At 41.8% G+C, this 14,693-nt stretch overlaps 1 protein-coding gene across 42 annotated transcripts in view; it reads right to left on the reverse strand.

Moving 5' to 3' along the window:
* PRPF18 (pre-mRNA processing factor 18) overlaps nucleotides 1-14,693 on the reverse strand; it is a 103,704-nt gene that overhangs the window by 25,146 nt on the left and 63,865 nt on the right. For 40 of the 42 annotated variants that reach the window (XM_088844118.1, XM_088844117.1, XM_088844115.1 and 37 more), the window contains one exon: nucleotides 2,754-2,957. The exons of the other annotated variants lie outside the window; for them this stretch is intronic. In XM_088844118.1, the coding sequence (XP_088700244.1) occupies nucleotides 2,754-2,957 (204 nt within the window). The remainder of the gene's footprint in view (nucleotides 1-2,753; nucleotides 2,958-14,693) is intronic. 42 annotated transcript variants of the gene reach the window in all.

Raw genomic sequence — 14,693 nt, forward strand, 5'->3', positions numbered from 1 at the left:
CACAGTTCTTGTATCAAATAATAGCAGTCCCCTGCCTCATCTTTTCCAATCCCTAATTCCTGCATCGCAAAGGCAACCACTTCAAATCTCTGAAGTGTTTCTTTTGGCATTTACTGCTGTATTTATAAACACTACATTGACAGTGCTTGGTTTTTTCTAGTTTTTATTTTTTTCTCTATCAATACTACCAAAGTTGAAAATTTAATTTTCTTATACCTGAACACTGGCCTCACATAGCGCATAGGCACCTTTCTCTCTCCATTCCTTCCACAAATCACAATTTTCAGTGAACACACATATTCAGGATATACTTCATAATGTCTATACAAATACTGTCCAAAACAGAGTCAATGTCCTTTTTCCTGTGTCCTTCCCCCTCTTTTTGCTTTTCTGTGTAACTATCAGTTCCTTCTCCAACAGTGAGACTACTCGCAACATGACCAAGCACAACAGGCAGTCTGGGTCCACTCTCTGTTGCAGTCTAAAGCAGCTGCATTCCAGACCTCCTTGCACTGCCACGACCCTGGAGCATCCCTTCACCTTCCATCTGGGAATTCCTTCTGCCCTGCTCGTGTGCTGGATCGTATTTCCTGGATCTTTCGTGCTTGTTTCCCTCATTTTGGTGGAGCACATCCTCCAAGTAGACCCAACATAACATAGTGGAGGTGTTTTAAGACTCCTGAGGTTCAAATCCCAATCCCACCACCTACTGGTTGTGGGACCTTGGGAACGGACTACTCCATACCTCAGTTTCCCAACTTGTAAAGCACAGAAATCGTAGTATCACACTCGTATTACACATGTGAGAGAAGAGAGAATACGTACACTAAATTCTACAAGGACCACATAGTAATAAACATCATGTAAGTGTCAGCTATGATAATGATTTCAGAGAATGGGACACAAAATGTGACACAGAGTATGTGATACAAAATGGGCCAAATTTTTGCCACCACCTGTCTAAAAATATCTTAAGCCTATACTCACACTTGATTGATAGTTCATACAGGAACAGAATTCAGAGTTGGGAGATTTTTTTCCCTCACTATTACAAAGTTATTACTGTCTTCTTGCTTCCAGTACTGGAATGAGAAGTATGGGGGCATTTTAATTCCTGAGCCTTCGTAAGCAACCTGGTATTCTCCAGCAGCACTGGATGTCTCGTCTTTATCTCTGGCCCTCCGACATTTCACTGTATTGAGCCTCAATATGAGACTCTTCATTTGTCATGCATTCAGTGAGCTCTTCTTGTCATTCTAGAAACGCACGTCCTTCAGTTCTGGGAAGTTTTTTGCATTGTTTATTTCCTATCCTCCATTTTCTCTGTTCTCCTTTCCCTAGAATTTGAATAGCTCCAGACCTTATAGGTTGACTCCTTCTTTCCCTTATTTTCTATACTTCTGAGAGTTCTTCAACTTTATCTTCTCTTTTATCTAATTTTTTAAGTTTCTGCTGTAAAGTTTAACTTCTGAGAGCTCAATTTGATTCTGACTCTTTTTGTAGCTACTATTCTTATCTCATGATTACAACTTTATCAATGAATACTAACTGAATTTTTAACTGAAGGGTTTTTTTCCTTTCCCCTATACTATAATTCCTTTACTCTCAACTCCACTGTTACTGTTTTTCTTTTATGTTGGAAACTTCCCCAAACACCTGATGATCCTAAGTGAACATGTATATTTATGAGTAAGGCAATAAGGAGCTAAAGGAAACTCACTGAAAGGGCAGGGCTTGTCAGTGGAACTTCATTTTAGGACAATATGGCAGTAAGCCAGCTTTTTCAGTGTTGGAATGCTCAATGTTAGTAACTGGACATCTTTTCTCTTGGGTCAGTTCAGAGAAGAACTCTTCCATTCCTGAGTTGGCAGTAAAAGCCCAGTTGCCAGCATCAGAGGAACCAATGGAGAAACAGAGGTCCCATTCGTCAACACATGCACTCTCTCTTGAACTGTCTGTTCTGAGTGAGCAGGGAAACTCACCTTGCCTGAGGGTAGAATCCCTCAGAACGTCTGTGTTCTGCAAGAGGAGAGACGGGAATGGAGGCCCACGTGCACAGGGAGAAGGAACCTCTGGACAACTTATCCTACTTCCAACCACTCCTTCATTTTCAGCCCCATCCCACAGTCTGGCCTTTTTAAAGTGCCTAAATGTCCCACGTCCTGAGCCTTTCTAGATTCTACAGATTCCTCAGTAATGACTCCTTAATGACTTTCTTCCCACACAATATTAACTAAATTGATTTTTTTTTTAAATCAGTATTGTTTCCAGGAAAATATTCTGCATTTTAAGAAGTCTGATGAACTATACATTTAAGCTGGTATACTTAAGATGGTAAAGCTGAGTAAGAAATTTTTTAATGTGCCACTTGGTAAAAATTTATGACAAATACTTCAGTTTTTAAAAATCTAATAGTAAGCATTAGAGAATATTCTAGATAAGGTATAGGAATATCAAACATGGCTACAGTTTGCTGTATGATAGCTTGTGATACAGGATACAAATCCTGGATAATGAGTGTTGTTTATATCCAGATAAATCAATGAACGATTAAAACAATCAACCCGCATCAACTAAAGTGACAGCAGTTCTTTATTACTGCAGAAAACAAAAACTTCTTAAAACCTAACCAAACTACAACCATAACCTTTTAGTTAGATTTGTCTTACCTTATGAACTAACATTAGTTAACAGAACTTGAGGAAGATTTTAAGTAATCTTTTTATTGCAATATAAGACATTTGAATATTCACCGGAAGGACTGATGCTGAAGCCGAAGCTCCAATACTCTGGCCACCCGATGCAAAGAGCCAACTCAGCAAAGATTGAAGGCAGAAGGGGGCGGTAGAGGATGAGATGGTCCACTTCATGGACATGAATCTGAGCAAACTCCAAGAGACAGTGGAGGACAGAGGAGCCTGGCATGCAGCAGTCCATGGGGCGGCAGTCGGATACAACTTAGGGACCAAATAACAACATCAAAGGAAAACATTATTAAATCAATTATTTCTGTCCCTGTCACTAGTGAACCCTGTAACAAGAGTCTCGAAGATGAAAGCACAGATGTGTTTAGTGGTGCAGCGTAGGAACATGAAGAACAGGGGTAAGTTAAGAATGTTCTCCACTTAGCTATTTAAATTCTCTCAATGAACTCAAAGGATGCTTAATAACTGTTTTTCAGGAGGGTCTTATCCACACTGGACAATATCATCAACCTCATTCTCCACATCTCCATGTTGCCTGGGGTCCCACTGCTTCATTGGGTGCCTCCTTGCCTGGGACTGGGTCCAGAGGTGGAGGGCCTCCTACAGCCACTCTACACTCTCCAGGGTGGCTAAGGGTGGCTAGCGGAAGGGGTCTTGGGGCTGGAGATGCTGGCTGGACCCTTTCTTTGGGGGCCTCCTTCCCAGGAACTTTGGGGTACATAAGATATGCCTAAGATGGCAGAGTAGAAAGATGTGCACTCATCTCCAGTGAGAACTCCAAAACCGCACCTAGCTGGTGAACAGCCATCGACAGGAGAACACTGGAGCCCAACAAAAAGATGTCCCACGTCCAAGGGCAAAGGAGAAGCCCCAGCAAGGTGGTACAAGGGGTGAGATCAGCTTTAGAATCAAACCCCCTACTCACCACAGATGCTTGGAGGACTCAAACAAAACCTTCTGCACACCAGGACCCAGGGACCTCACAGAGACTGAGCTAGACCTGCCTGTGAGTGTTTGAGTGTCTCCTGCGGAAGCACAGGTCAGCAGTGGCCTGCCATGGGAACAGGACCTCTGGCTCCAGCAGAGCCAGGAGGTACGGCGTGTGAATCCCATCACTGAGTGACCAGGCAGACAACCCACGAACTGGAGAACAATTATACCAAAGAAGTTCCCGCACTGTTGTGAAACTGCTAGGACTCACAAGATTTCCCAATCTGGGGATCTGGCAAAGGGACTGAGAATGCCCAGGGAATTTGACTTTGAAGGCAAATAGAATTTGATTACAGAACTTCCACAGGACTGGGGAAACAGACTCTTGGAGAGCACAAACAAAACCTGGTGCATACCAGGATCCAGGAGAAAGGAGCAGTGACCCCCACAAGAGACTGAGCCAGACTTGGCTCTGAGTGTCCAGGAGTCTCCAGCAGAGGCATGGAAGACAGTGGCCTGCTGTGTGATCAGGAGCATTGAATACAACAGTCCTGTCAAAAGCCCTTTTGAAGGAAGTCACCATTATGAGGCCAAACTGCAGGGAGGAAACACAGCCCCACTATCAACAGAAAATTAGACTAAAGATTTACTGAGCATGGCCCCTCCCAAAGAAAGGCAATGCAAAGAATGCTAAAACTACCACAAAACTGCACTCATCTCATGTTAGCAAAGTAATGCTCAAAATTCTCCAAGCCAGGATTCAGTAATACGTGAATTGTGAACTTCCAGATGTTCAAGCTGGTTTTAGAAAAGGCAGAGGAACCAGAGATCAAATTGCCAGCATCCGCTAGATCATTGAAAAAGCAAGAGAATTCCAGAAAAACATCTATTTCTGATTTACTGACTATGCCAAAGCCTTTGACTGTCTAGATCACAATAAACTGAGGAAAATTCTTCAAGAGATGGGAATACCAGACCCCCTGACCTGCCTCTTGAGAAATCTGTATGCAGATCAGGAAGTAACAGTTAGAACTGGACATGGAACAACAGACTGGTTCCAAATAGGTAAAGGAGTACATCAAGGCTGTATATTGTCACCCTGCTTATTTAACTAATATGCAGAGTACATAATGAGAAATGCTGGGATGGAGGAAGCATAAACTAGAATTGAGACTGCCAGGAGAAACATCAATAACCTCAGATATGCAGATGACACCACCCTTATAGCAGAAAGGGAAGAACTAAAGAGCCCTTGATGAAAGCGAAAGAGGAGAAGTGAAAAAGTTGGCTGAAAACTCAACATTCAGAAAACTAAGATCATGGCATCTGGTCCCATCATTTCATGGCAAATAGATGGGGAAACAGTAGAAACTGTGCCTGACTTTATTTTGGGGGGCTCTAAAATCACTGCAGATTTCATGGTGACTACAGCCATGAAATTAAAAGACGCTTACTCCTTGGAAGGAAAGTTATGACCAACCTAGACAGCATATTAAAAAGCAGAGACATTACTTTGCCAACAAAGGTCTGTCTTGTCAAGGCTATGGTTTTCTCAGTGTACGGATGTGAGAGTTGGACTGGAAAGAAAGCTGAGCACCAAAAAATTGATGCTTTTGAACTGTGGTGTTGGAAAAGACTCTTGAGAGTCCCTTGGACTGCAAGGAGATTCAACCAGTCCATCCTAAAGGAAATCAGTCCTGAATATTCATTGGAAGGACTAATGTTAAAGCTGAAACTCTGATACTTTGGCCACCTGATGCAAAGAGCTGACTCATTGGAAAAGACCCTGATGCTGGAAAGATTGAAAGCAGGAGGAGGAGGGGACGACAAGAGGATGAGATGGTTGGATGGCATCACTGACTCAATGGACATGAGTTTGAGTAAATTCTGGGAATTGGTGATGGACAGGGAGGTCTGGTGTGCTGCAGTCCATGGGGTCACAGAGAGTCAGACATGACTGAGCAACTGAACTGAAATGAGCACGGCCCCGCCCACCAGAACAAGATGCAGATTTCCCCACAGCCAGTCCCTCCCATGAGGAAGCTTCTACAAGCCTCTTAATCTTATCCATCAGAGGGCAGACAGAATGGAAACCACAATTACATAAAACCAATCACCTGGATCACAAGCTTGTCTCACTCAAGAAGCTACAAGCCATGCCATGTAGGCCACCCAAGACAGTAGTCATGGTGGACAGTTCTTACTAAATATGTCTACTGGAGAATGGAATGGCAAATGACTTCAGTATTCTTGGCTGGAGAACCTCATGAACAGTATAAAAAGGCAGAAAGATATGACACTGAAAGATGAATTCCCCAGGTTGCTAGGTGCCCAATATGTTACTAGGGCAGAATGGAGAAACAGCTCCAGAAAGAATGAAGAGATGGAACCAAAGCAAAAACACCCCCCAGCTGTGGATATGAGTGGTGATGGAAGGAAAATCCAATGCTGTTAAAAATACAATACTGCATAAGAACCTGAAATGTCAGGTCCATGAATCAACGTAAACTGGAAGTGGTCAAACAAGATATGGCATTTTTGGAATCAGTGAACTAAAATGGACCAGAATGCGTGAATTTAATTCAGATGACTATTATATCCACTACTGTGGGCAAGAAGCCCTAAGAAGAAATGGAGTAGCCATCACAGTCAACAAAAAAGAGTCCGAAATGCAGTACCTGGGTACAATCTCAAAAACAACAAAATGATCTCAGTTCACTTCCAAGGCAAACCATTAAATATCACTCTAATCCAAGTCTATGCCCCAAACACTAATGCTGAAGCAGCTGAAGTTGAATAGTTCTATGAAGACCTATAAGACCTCCTGAAACTAACACCAAAAGAAAAAATGTCCTTTTCATCACAGGGGACTGGAATGCAAAAGTAGGAAGTCAAGGGATACCTGGAATAATGGACAAGTTTGGCCTTGGAGTACAAAATGAAGCAGGGCAAAGGATAACAGAGCTTTGCAAGTGAACACACTGGTCACAGCAAACACCCTCTTCCAACAACACAAGAGACGAATCTACACATTGACATCTACAGATGGTCCATACCAAAATCAGATTATATTCTTTGAAGCTGAGGATGGAGAAGTTCTTCAGAGTCAGCAAAAACAAGACCGGGAGCCAACTGTGCCTCAGATCATGAACTCCTTATTGCAAAATTCAGAATTAAATTGAAGAAAGCAGGGCCAAACCACTAGACCATTCAGGTATGACCTAAATCAAGTCCCTAACGATTATACAGTGGAAGTAAGAAACAGATTCAAGGGATTAGATCTGATAGACAGAGTGCCTGAAGAACTATGGATGGAGGTTTGTTAACACTATACAGGAGGTGGTAATCAAAACCATCCCCAAGAAGTAAGCAAACGACTGAAAGTTGCTCAGTCATGTCTGACTCTTTGCAATCCCATGGACGATACAGTCCATGGAATTCTCCAGGCCAGAATATTGGAGTGGGTAGCCTTTCCCTTCTCCAGGAGATGTTCCCAACCCAGGGATCAAACCCAGGAATCCCACATTGCAGGTGGACTCTTTAACAGCCACAAGAAGATGAAGGGGAAAAAGCAAAATGGTTGTCTGAGGAGGTCTTACAAACAACTGAGAAAAGAGAACAAAAAGGCAAAAGAGAAAAGGAAAGATATATCCGCCTGAATGCAAAGTTCCAAAAAATAGCAAGGAGAGATAAGAAAGCCTTTTAAGTGATCAATGCAAAGAAACAGAGGAAAACAATACAATGGGAAAGACTTAGTGATCTCTTCAAGAAAACAGAGATACCAAGGGAGCATTTCATGAAAAGATGGGCACAATAAAGGACAGAAACTGTATGGCCCTAACATAAGCAGATGTTAAGAGGAGATGACAAGAATACACAGGACTATACAAAAAAGATCTGAATGACCCATATAACCATGATGGTGTGGTCACTCACCTAGACCCAGAAATCCTGGAATGTGAAGTGGGCCTTAGGAAGCATCACTACAAACAAAGGTAGTGGAGGGGATGGAATTCCAGCTGAGCTATTTCAAATCCTAAAAGATGATACTGTTGAAGTGCTGCATTCAGTATGCCAGCAAATTTGGAAAACTCAGCAGTGGTCACAGGACTGGAAAAGGTCAGTTTTTTTTGTTTTTCATTCCAATCCCAAAGACAGGCAATGCCAAAGAAAGTTTAAAGTATCGCACAATTGCACTCATCTCACACGCTAGCAAACCATTGTTCAAAATTTTCCAAACTAGGCTTCAACAGTACATGAACCGTGAACTTCCAGATGTTCAAATTGGTTTTAGAAAATGCAGAGGAACCAGAGATCAAACTGAGAACATATGGTGGATCAATGAAAAAGCAAAGGCATTCCAGGAAAACATCTACTTCTGCTTCACTGACCACACAAAAACTTGACTGTGTGGATCACAACAAACTATGGAAAATTCTTCAAGAGACAGGAACACCAGACCACCATACCTGTCTCCTGAGAAATCTGTATGGAGGTAAAGAAGCAACAGTCAGAACTGGACATGGAACAACACATTGGTTGAAAATTGGGAAAGAAGTACGTCAAGGCTCTACATTGTCACCTTGCTTATTTAACTTCTATGTAGAGTACATCATGTGAAATGCTGGACTGGATAAAGCACAGTCTGGAATCAAGACTGCCAAGAGAAATATCAATAACCTAAGATATGCAGATGAAACCACCCTTATGGCAGAAAGGAAAAAGGAAGTAAAGAGCCTCTTGATGAAAATGAAAAAGGAGACTGGAAAAGCTGGCTTAAAACTCAACATCCAAGAAACAAAGATTATGGCATCTGGTCCCATCACTTCATGTCAAATAGATAGGGAAACAATGGAAACAGTGAGACTTTTATTTTCAGTTCAGTTCAGTCACTAAGTCGTGTCCGACTCTGCAGCCCCATGAACCCCAGCATGCTGGGCCTCCCTGTCCATCACCAATTCCCAGAGTTCACCCAAACCCATGTCCATTGAGTCGGTGATGCCATCCAACCATCTAATCCTCTGTCGTCCCCTTCTCCTCCTGCCCTCAATCTTTCCCAGCATCAGGGTCTTTTCCAATGAGTCAGCTCTTCGCATCAGGTGGCCAAAGTATTGGAGTTTCAGCTAGAGCATCAGTCCTTCCAATGAACACCCAAGACTGATCTCCTTTAGGATGGACTGGTTAGATCTCTGGGCAGTCCAAGGGACTCTGAAGAGTCTTCTCCAACACCATAGTTCAAAAGCATCAATTCTTCTGCACTCAGCTTTCTTTATAGTCCAACTCTCACATCCATACGTGACTACTGGAAAAACCACAGCCTTGACAAGACGGACCTTTGTTGGCAAAGTAATGTCTCTGCTTTATAATATGCTGTCTAGGTTGGTCATAACTTTCCTTCCAAGGAGTAAGCGTCTTTTAATTTCACGGCTGTAGTAACCATGAAATCTGCAGTGATTTTAGAGTCCCCAAAAATAAAGTCAGCCACCGTTTCCACTGTTTCCCCACCTATTCGCCATGAAGTGACAGAACCAGACGCCATGATCTTAGTTTTCTGAATGCTGAGCTTTACATGTCCAGTTCTAACTGTTGCTTCCTGACCAGCATACAGGTTTCTCAAGAGGCAGGTCAGGTGGTCTGGTATTCCCATCTCTTTCAGAATTTTCCACAGTTTTCTGTGATCCATGCAGTCAAAGGCTTTGGCATAGTCAATAAATCAGAAATTGATATTTTTCTGGAACTTCCTTGTTTTTTCAATGATCCAGAGGATGTTGGTATTTGATCTCTGGTTCCTCTGCCTTTTCTAAGACCAGCTTGAACATCTGGAAGTTCACGGTTCACGTATTGCTGAAGCCTGGCTTGGAGAATTTTGAGCATTACTTTACTAGCGTGTGAGATGAGTGCAATTGTGCAGTAGTTTGAGCATTCTTTGGTATTGCCTTCCTTTGGGATTGGAATGAAAACTGACCTTTTGCAGTCCTGTGGCCACTCCTTAGTTTTCCAAATTTGCTGGCATATTGAGTGCAGCACTTTGACAGCATCATCTTTCAGGATTTGAAATAGCTCAATTGGAATTCTATCACTTCCACTAGCTTTGCTTGTAGTGATGCTTCTTAAGGCCCACTTGACTTCACATTCCAGGATGTCTGGCTCTAGGTGAGTGATCACACCACTGTGATTATCTTGGTCATGAAGATCTTTTTTGTACAGTTCTTCTGTGTATTCTTGCCACCTCTTCTTAATATCTTCTACTTCTATTAGGTCCATACCATTTCTGCCCTTTATTGAGCCCATCTTTGCATGAAATGTTCACTTGGTATCTCTAATTTTCTTGAAGAGATCTCTAATTTTTCCCATTCTATTGCTTTCCTCTATTTCTTTGCATTGATCGCTAAGGAAGGCTTTATCTTTCCTTGCTAATCTTTGGAACTCTGTATTCAGATGCTTATATCTTTCCTTTTCGATTCTCTTCTTTTCACAGCTATTTGTAAGGCCTCCTTAGACAGCCATTTTGCCTTTTTGTATTTCTTTTTCTTGGGCGTGGTCTTGATCCCTCTCTCCTGTACAATGTCACAAACCTCCATCCATAATTCATCGGCACTCTATCAGATCTAGTCCCTTACACTTCCACTGTATAATCCTAAGAGATTTGATTTAGGTCATACCTGAATAGTATAGTGGTTTTCCCCACTTTCTTCAATGTAAGTCTGAATTTGGCAATAAAGAGTTCATGATCTGAACCACAATCAGCTCCCGGTCTTGTTTTTGCTAACTGTATAGAGCTTCTCCATCTTTGGCTGCAAAGAATATAATCAATCTGATTTCGGTGTTGGCCATCTAGTTATGTCCACGTGTAGAGTCTTCTCTTTTGTTGTTGCAAGAGTGTTTGCTATGACCAGTGCGTTCTCTTGGCAAAACTCTATTAGTCTTTGCCCTGCTTCATTCTGTACTCCAAGGCCAAATCTGCCTGTTATTCCAGGTGTTTCCTGACTTCCTACTTTGGTATTCCAGTCCCCTATAATGAAAATGACATCTTTTTGGGGTGTTAGTTCTAAAAGGTCTTCACAGAACCGTTCAACTTCAGCTTCTTCAGCATTACTGGTCAGGGCATAGACTTGGATCACCGAGATATTGAATGGTTTGCCTTGGAAACGAACAGAGATCATTCTGTCGTTTTTGAGATTGCATCCAAATACTTCATTCCGGACTCTTGTTGACCTTGATGGCTACTTCATTTCTTCTAAGGGATTCCTGCCCACAGTAGTAGATATAATGGTCATCTGAATTAAATTCACCCATTCCAGTCCATTTTAGTTTGCTGATTCCTACAATGTTGACGTTCACTCTTGCCACCTCCTGTTTGACTACTTCCAATTTGCCTTGATTCATGGACCTAACATTCCAGGTTCCAATGCAATATTGCTCTTTACAACATCGGACCTTGCTTCCATCACCGTCACATCCACAACTGGGTGTTGTTTTTGCTTTGGCTCCATCCCTTCATTCTTTCTGGAGTTATTTCTTCACTGATCTCCAGTAGCATCTTGGGCACCTACCGACTTGGGAAGTTCATCTCTCAGTGAACATATTTCAGAGTTCATTTTCAGTGAACAGTCATTCAGGTCTGACAGAATGTGGTCCACTGGAGAAGGGAATGGCAAACCAATATTCTTGCCTTAAGAACCCCATGAACAGTACGAAAAGACAAAAAGATAGGACACTGAAAGACTTTCATTTTGGTGGGCTCCAAAATTACCACCAGACTGCAGCCATGAAATTAAAAGACATTTGCTCCTTGGATAAAAAGCGATGACAAACCTAGACAGTGTATTAAAAAGCAGAGACATTACTTTACCAACAAAGTCCGTATAGTCAAAGCTAAGGTTTTTCCAATAGTCATGGATGGATGTGAGAGCTGGACTACAAAGAAAGCTGAGCACTGAAGAATTGATCCTTTTAAACTGTGGTGTTGGAGAAGACTCTTCAGAGTCCCTTGGACTGCAAGGAGATCCAACCAGTCCATCCTAAAGGAAATCAGTCCTGAATATTCATTGGAAGGACTGATGCTGAAGCTGAAACTCCAATACTTTGGCCACCTGATGCGAAGAGCTGACTCACTGGAAAAGACCCTGACGCTGGGAAAGATTGAAGGTGGGAGGAGAAGGGGACGACAGAGGATGATATGGTTGGATGGCATCACTGACTCACTGGACATGATTTTGAACAAACTCTGGGAGTTGGTGATGGACAGGGAAGCCTAGCATGCTGCAGTCCATGGGTCTGCAAAGAGTTGGACATGACTGAGCAACTGAACTGAAGTGAATGAACTGCCAATGTTCTAATAAAGGAATGAAGTAACATGAGATAGTTAAAAATTAATCCTAACTTCAATGGAACACACCTTAAACTCAAAGTGTGATTTTCTAAAAATGTGTACTTAACAAAAATTTCTACACTTTCAACATTCATAGCCATGTATATACCAAGGCCAATCCTTCAAAAAGTGTCCACAGGAATTCTTTTCACACAAGTGTACATGATTAAAATTGAATGGATCTAAATTACTCATTCCAGACTTTTCAGTTTCTGATCTGGATCAAGCTTCTTGGGACAAACGCAATCTCATGCTGCTTCTAATGAAGAGTCCCAATGCAACTGCCAAATGTATTCAACTGCTCAGGCTCTGCAAGACTTAGTGAAAAATTAAAGAAAACTCAGTTTTGGATTAACTTAATCTTCTTCTCAAGTTTATGGCAAGAAACAGAGCTGGTCCCATTTTTACCTGTCTGAAGTTTGTTACATAAACAGAATTACAAATTCAAAGGTTTACCATTTCATATAAAGTAGTATCAAATGACAAGTGATAATTACATTTTGAAAACAGCACTCATCCACTTAATAAAGTAGGTAAAAATGTATGCCAAATGACCAATCTGAGGAAAGATTTGATTTATCTGACCTACAAGGACTTCACAGTGCAAGATGATCTTTTCTTTTTTCCTTCATGCATGTGGTTGAGAAACATAAGTTAATATCCCAAGTAAAATGTCTGTTCAGCTGCCAGCTAAAAAGCATCATGGCACCAACACTTAGTGTTCTGTGATATTAAACGGTAATGTAGGGCTTTCCCTGTGGCCCAGTGATCCACCTGCCAGTGCAGAAGACACAAGTGCAATACCTGGTCTGGGAAGATGCCACATGCAGTGGAACAACTAATAAGCACATGCACCACAACTACTGAGCCTGTGCTCTAGAGCCTGGGGGCCACATGACTGGGCCCATGTGCTACAACTACTGAAGTCTGCACACCTAGAACCCGTGCTCGGCAACTAGAGAAGCCACTACAATGGAGAAGCCTGTGCCTCCCAACGAAGAGTAGCCCCCCACTCACCGTAACTAGAGAAAAGCCTGTGCAGCAATGAATACCCAGCACAGCCAAAAACAAAATAAACTTTAAAAAAGATTGTTTAAGGTAATATAGATGAAAGAGAAATACTAGCAGTATTTTTCTCTAAAAATTTGTTTTAATATGCCAGGAAGTTATAAAATGGGTAAACTGTTACCAAAGTAACTTGCCTTTAAGAAATGCTTTTTCAGACCCAAGAATGCCAGAAGATAGATAGGATAAGGCCACTTGACCCACAAATGTGTGACACAGAATCTGATGCATAGTGTTTACCAACTAACAATGATATTGTGTATCCAGCACATGGATCAAGCTGTGATTGCTCACTGCAGTAATGAATGTTTCTGTTATACCATTTTCAGCAATACACAAACATGTTATAAATTTACAAATGTTTCACAAAAACAAATTAAGCAAAGTCCAGATGAAATATGCCAAACTCTAAAATGCACATATAAATGTCTCACCTAAAATGCTGGAATGATGTTTTCACCAGGGAATTTACAAACTTGAGGTTACTGAACACAACTTGCCAGAGAAAAGTATTAAGGAACATTTTGCCTTTTTGAATAGTGAAGACTTGAGAAAAATTATTTGGAATGAATATTACTCCTTAATCTTCTAATTCCCAAAGAAACGCGTGTTGAAACACAGCACACAAAGCAGTTAATCTACATGAATTAGGAAGGGTATCCACAGGAAAAGGAAGGGCACACTCAAGTTGGGTAACATGATGGTAGAAGTTCCAAGGATTTTACAAAGGTCTGGGCAAGACCAGGACCAACAAGAGACAGTACCGCATTCCCCAGCCAGCAATACCCCGAAGCCACAGCCAGCCTGTTTCCAAGGCGGGGTGAGGAAGGAAAGTATCTTCTAAAGCAACCCTACTCCTATTCGGGGGCAATTCTGCCTGTTAAAAAGTTTCTTTGTATTATGTTTGCAACCTCTTACCAGTCTACCATTGTTTCAAGACAAAAAGATTAAAAAAGGAACAATCTTTTCCTTAAACTGATTAGAAATGTGTCTTCCTTCCCATACCTTGCTGCTGTTGTTTAGTTGCTAAGTCATGTCCGAATCTTGGCGATCACAAGGACACAAGCTCCTCTGTCCATGGAATTCTCCAGGAAAGAATACTGGAGTGGGTTGCCATTTCCTTCTCCAGCAGGTCTTCCTGACCCAGGGATCAAACCAGCATTTCCTGCATTGGCAAGTGGAACCTTTACCATTGAGTCACCAGGGCCTTAACTGTATAGGACAAATTTAACCGCTTTTCTACCACAAAGTTCTCTCTTTATCAACAGTTACCCAGACCGCCAACAAGAGTCTCCTTTCTCAAGGACTCTCTTGCCTCTGCGTATTCGTTCAACAGGCGTCTCTTGACTGAGCACCCACCATGAGCACTATCTCTAGACTTTGAGGACACATCAGTGAGCTATGCTCCTGCCTTATGGAACAGTGCACTAAATTAAATTATTATGTCTCACTAACAATGTAGCAAAAGCGCTCATCAGACCTTCCAGTAGCCATACTACACTGCTGTTATTGTACTTACAGTCCACCAAATTCCCTAATTCTTCCAGATATACACTGCTCAAACTGCTCAAGCAACTGACAGTTTCAAATTTATCGTCGTCATTATCTTTTAGAATAAGTAG

The sequence above is a fragment of the Moschus berezovskii genome, chromosome 15 (assembly GCF_049115385.1).
Source record: "Moschus berezovskii isolate FMDL1 chromosome 15, NW_MosBer_1.0, whole genome shotgun sequence".
Lineage (NCBI taxonomy): Eukaryota > Metazoa > Chordata > Mammalia > Artiodactyla > Moschidae > Moschus > Moschus berezovskii.